The 5,616-nt window shown below is 58.2% G+C and overlaps 1 protein-coding gene across 1 annotated transcript in view; it reads right to left on the reverse strand.

Annotated features, from left to right (window-relative positions):
• Nucleotides 1-3,486: 3,486 nt before the first annotated feature.
• ADAMTS15 (ADAM metallopeptidase with thrombospondin type 1 motif, 15) overlaps nucleotides 3,487-5,616 on the reverse strand; it is a 27,312-nt gene continuing 25,182 nt past the window's right edge. Inside the window, exon 11 of the mRNA XM_014537046.1 lies at nucleotides 3,487-5,611. Coding sequence (XP_014392532.1) covers nucleotides 5,410-5,611 — 202 coding nt within the window. The 3' untranslated portion in view covers nucleotides 3,487-5,409. The remainder of the gene's footprint in view (nucleotides 5,612-5,616) is intronic.

The following is a 5,616-nucleotide window of genomic DNA, read 5'->3' on the forward strand; positions in this document are numbered from 1 at the left end:
CGCTACCCCCCTACCCTACCTGGAGCTTCTAGAGGCGGGACCCAGCCTCCTCTCCTTTCTCCATTATTTGCTGCGACATAATAAGAAATACTATATAGTCTGGCCAGTGTAGCTCAGTGGCTGAGCACCAACCCATGAACCAGGAGGTCACGGTTCGATTCCCGGTCGGGGCATATGCCTGGGTTGTGGGATCGATCCCCAGTGTGGGGTGTGCAAGAAGCAGCTCATCTATGATCTCTCTCATCATTAATGTTTCTATCTCTTTCTCTCCCTTCATCTCTGAAATCAATACAAATACTTTTTTGCTAATATGCATGCATACAAGTCCTTTGGTTGCTCTCTAGCCCCCTCCCCCCCCCCTGCCATTGTCTCTGGATCTATTTTTGTTGCATGCATATTAGCATAACCAACGGACACAGACACTGGGCCGGTGGGGGCTTGCCCAGGGTGGGAATGGCTGGGGGAGGAGGGGGTCAATCAGGGAAAAGGAGACATATGTAAAACTTTAGACAGTAAATTTAAAAAAAAAAATAAAAAAATATTTTTTTAAAAAGAAATATATAGATAGATATAGATTATATAGATATGGATATAGAGATGGAAATGGAGATGGAGATGGAGATGGAGATGGAGATGGAGATGGAGATAGAGATTATATATATTGATCTCTGCCCCCTCCTTCCTGATGCAGAACTCTTCAAACCCTTGGGATTTCCTGGACAATAGAAGTGTCTTTTGTTGTCCTGAGGTGACTCTTGGTGGGCTTCTGGGTGGCCCCTGGATGGGAGCCAATCACCAGAAAGACCAAGCCATGATTGCAAACCTAGCACTTTCACCCACCAGGGCGGAGACGGGGATGGAGATTGAGGTAACAATCCCCCGTGCCGACTGAGGAAACCTCGTGCGAATCCCTAAACTACAGGTGTGGAGAGCTTCGGCCTGGGGAACACACGAGTGCAGGGAGGTGATGCCTCAGCCCCACGGGGACAGGGCTCCTGCACTCAGAACCCCGGGTCCTTGCCCCACAGACCTCTTCCCGTGGCTGCTCACCCGTGCCCTTTATCACAGCCTTTATCATAAACCGGGAAACATAAGCGAGTGTTTCCCTGGGTTCTGTGAGCCATCCCAGCCACTCACCAGCCCTGAGGGGGGAGGAGTGCAGGGAGGTGATGCCCCAGGCCCATGGGGACAGGGCTCCTGCACTCAGAACCCCCGGGTCCTCGCCCCACAGACCTCTTTCCGTGGCTGCTCACCCGTGCCCTTTATCACAGCCTTTATCATAAACCAGGAAACATAAGCGAGTGTTTCCCTGGGTTCTGTGAGCCATCCCAGCCACTCACCAGCCCTGAGGGGGGACTGTGGAAGCCCTCACTCTGTAGCTAAGTGCATCCGAAGCCTGGGCGTCCTGGGGACCATGACTTGAGACTGGTGTCTGCAGTGGGGCGCCTGGTGGGACTGTGCCCTTGAACCCGTGGCGTCTGATGCTGACTCCAGCTAGTTAGTGGCAGAAATAAATTCTAGGACACCCGCTGGCATCAGAGAGCTGGGACATGGGTTGGTGCCAGGGGTGGGGGGGGGGGCGCACACATTTCGTGTTATAAGTAGGGAAAGTCTTCCTTTACCCCTATCCCTGCCCATGGGGACATTTCCATTATTGGCAATGGCTGTCATGGGAAACAGAAGGGGTGACAAAAATAACAAGCCCGGGAACATGGCAGCATTTTGCGTAAATTTATGAAGGTCTTACAATTGCTGACTTGTAGCTTAGACACCAGCGTGAGCCCCTGCAGAGCCTTCCTCGCTTCCCCCAGCCCATGTGGTCACCTGGGCTCCTCGGGCTCAGGCCTCCCTCTCCAGAACCTTTATCAAGGGCTGAAGCGTGTCCAGGCCCCACTCTGGACCCTTCCCTGACCCCTCTCCGTGCACAATGGGCTCCGAGAAGCCATTCTCCCTGAGGCCCTGCAGGAAAGGCCCGGGGAGGGGCCCTTTCCTCTCTGACCCACAGCGGACACCCAACAATCGTCTCCCAAAGATTCAGCCATAACTGTGCCTAGAAATCCAGACTGTTGAGGCCAAAACACCCTGAAGGAACATTAAATAGTAACCCTACCCTCTCACCTCACAGACAGGAAGCGGGATTCCCTGAAAGGACCTCAGATCTGACACCAACACAAGTCTCTGGACTCGCAGTTGGATGTTATTCAAAATGCATCCCACCCCTCCCCTTTGGTTGCTAACACTGTCCAACCAAAACAGAACTGGGAAGCGAGAAACATTCTCCCAACAGAATGAAACTTGGGGTTTCCTCCTAAGGCAGGTACCCAGAACCCCTGCACGGTAGACCCTCTGGCCCCTCCTGTGCCTCGCCCCTCACTCGAGGGGTCCAGGTGGCCCCAGCGGCCTTCCTGCTCCTGCTGGTCCCAGGCCCCAGCGTGCTGCTCCTCTGCTGGATGGTGGACGGCTCCTGCCCCTTCAGCAGGGCTGTGTCCCGCCCTCGGCCAGGCTTTCCCGGGTCACACCCCCCACACACACCCCACACACCCAGACCTCAGTTCTTCTGTGCATCGATTCCTTTCTCTTTGACACCCACCACACCCACCACTGTGCTGCCTCGTTTGCTCAGCCTCCTCAGCCAGCTGCATGGGACGGGACTGCGCCTGCCCAGTCACCGCTACACCACAGCCCCCAGCTCCGTGGCTGGCAGGCACATGGTGGGTGCTCAGTGGATTTGGGCAGCGTGTTCGTAGACGAGATGAAGTCACCGAGGCAGGACACAGGTTTAAATACTTACAACTTTATTAGGAGAAGGCTGTTGTCCCCGCAGCAGCCAGCCCCCCGTATACACAGTATACACAGCCCGGCGGTACCCGGTCTCCCATCCCCTGCAGAACACGGAATGCAAAGGAACCAGACACAGAGGGGGCTCCATGATGACGGTGCCTTCCAGGCCGGAAACACGCGCGTCTCTGCACCTGTGCCCACCCCACCCTGCAGCAGGGCCAGGCCATGCGCTCCAACTCCTCCAATCAGTGCACACGGTGGGCAGAGGGGGCAGAGGGCTCCTGAGCCCAGGTCCTTCCTGGGCCACACCCCGCAACAGAAGTTGCTGGAGCCCCCAGAATGCTCCTCTCCTCCCACTGGACATGAGACACCACCTTAGCTTTTTATCCCATCCCTAGATGCCCGTGCCTTGAGGCTCATCTGTGCTCGGCCTTGGAGAGCACGGTTGGATTCGTGAAATGGTCAAAATCAAGACCAACCTCCCAAGTTGTCTTGGTCATACTTCTTTTGCAAAGGAAAAAAAAAAAGGAAAGAGAAAAACATCACGGCAGACAAGGACAGCGAGACGCAGCCTGTGTCAGGAACAAGACTGGTTATCCCTCCTTGGCATGACTCAGAAAGCTGCTCTGTGAAGGGCCAAGTACCCCACCAACAGCAGCTCCGTTCCCCCGACACCCCTTCCCCTACCCCTCCCCCACGGCCCCACGGCCCCCTCTCCTCGCTGCCGAGGACGGGTGCACCAGGCACAGGGCGCAGTGCTGCTGTCGGTCGGCAGGTCTGTGTCCAGCCTGGCACCCTGGGCTCCTCTTAGCCCTGCAGCCTCTAGCGCTCACTCCTGCGGGACAAGGAACCCTCCTCCCTTGGTCTCCCAGGGAGACTGCAGCCCCGCCTCCAAGCTCAGCACGCCCCCTGCTCCAGGGGGCTCTGCGCCAGGGCTCAGCCAGCGTTAGACTGGGGTGAGAACGCCATCCCAGAGGCCCGCCTGGCTGCCCGGCTGGTTTTCGGATTCTGACTAAGAGGGGAAACCGAATGAAGACACCTGCCCTGATGTCACCTCGCTGAAGTCCAGGACTCTTACCTACGCTCAGAAATAGAACCTTCTGTGTGCATCCTGGTGCAGCCGAGGCCTCATAAAGACCCTACTTGGCCAAAGGACCCAACCCCAAAACATCTCCCCACTTGGAGCTGTAGGAGCGCCCTGCTTTCCACTCCCCTAACATTTCTCCAAGGTAGACAGCTCGCCAGCCGCTCCCACTGGTGGTTATCAAGGCCCCTGGGTCAGGTGATCGATTCTTGGTGTCCCCTGCGGCCAGGGCACCTGAGAGAGGGCACCTGTCTGTGTATTTGGAGCCACAGTGAGTGGCCAGGCTGTGGACAGCAGAGAGCCATGCACCCGAGCGCATTTTTGTGCCTGGACAGCTCAGTCTACAGAGGACGCGGCAACCGGGTCTTCTGGAAGCACCAGGACATCACTGCTGCCCCGGGGGAGGGCCAAGGCGGGGTTCCCCGAGAGTACAGCCTGAGGTAGCAACTAGTGAATCCCATTTTCCAACTGCAGAAACCACAGCCCGGGATGCCACGTGACATGCCCAAGCCAGACTGCATGGAGCTGTCCGGATGAGGACCAACCTGCAGGCATGTGGAGTTTCAGCACCGGCCCTCCTGGGCACACCCCACGCCCTCTTAGTAGGCCCGGGACCCTGACCACTGGGAAGGCGACGCAGAGCCGAAGGCATCAGCCTGATTGACACCTGCCTCCCTGGAGGAGGAAGCCATCAGAACCCGGGCCTCCTCCTCCCACCCTAGGGTGACATTCCCCCAGGCTCAGCCCAGCCGCAGGGACCGAAGAGCCCTCGAGATCTCTCCCCAAACCCCCTGCTTCAGCCACAGAATCCATCTCCCCTTATACGTTCCAGCATTTTTTTTTAAATGGTCGGATCCCTCGTGAAGACAACGGGCTCCCTATCGACGTCCTATCCCTTCCCGCGGAGCCTCGGAGGACACTGGTGTGACAGCCCTCTCGCTGGAGGCCTGGATGACACAGGAGAAGAGGTGTCTCTTTAAAGGGGGGCCCAGAGTAGAAGGAAGATGAGGAACCTCAGGACTCCCCCCATACATCCAGCCCTTCTCAAGAAGAGTGGCCCGGACTCACTCTCCCTCCACGCCTGCTCACCCCTAGCCCATGTGCATGGTTCAGTCTGGCGGTCAGAAAAGGAAAGTGGGCTAAAAGCACCTTGTTCAGAGATGGCTCAGAGCCCCCGGGGCCACCTGAGGGTGCCAGCTGCTGGGCCATGGCCCTTCCGGCAGCCTGTGGCCTCCCCGACGGGGGCCCAGGTCCCTGAAGTCTGCCTGGGAGTGGCCACCCTCCAGGTCTCTTGGAAACTGGGCCCCAGCACCTTCTTGCCCAGCACCCGCACCTCTCAGCCTCTCCCGAGACTGGGCCCTGGAGGAGCCAGGTGTGAGGTAGACTGTGTGTTAGTGACTTAGCTCCCCGCCCAGGCCCGGGCGTAGGAGGAAACCGCTCGCTCCCACCCATGATCCTTGTCCCTGGATGTGGTGACATCGTGGTGTGGGCCCCCTGTCCACAGCTCCCGCTGGCCAGAACACCGGCAGCACCGTAGATCCCACTCAGCACGGCCTCAGGATGCAGAAGTCCAGTTCCTGGGGCTTCCGACGCAGGTTGCACTGGTCCCGGGCCAGCAGCCGCCCTCCGCGGCCCACACACTTGAGTGGACGCCTCTTAAAGCCACGGCCACAGCTCTTGGAGCAGGGCGACCAGGCCCCGAGCTCCCAGGTCGGGCAGGGGTCCCCACAGGCTCGCGTCTCCGCCGGCCG

The sequence above is a fragment of the Myotis brandtii genome, unplaced genomic scaffold (genome assembly GCF_000412655.1).
Source record: "Myotis brandtii unplaced genomic scaffold, ASM41265v1 scaffold170, whole genome shotgun sequence".
Classification (NCBI taxonomy): Eukaryota; Metazoa; Chordata; class Mammalia; order Chiroptera; family Vespertilionidae; genus Myotis; species Myotis brandtii.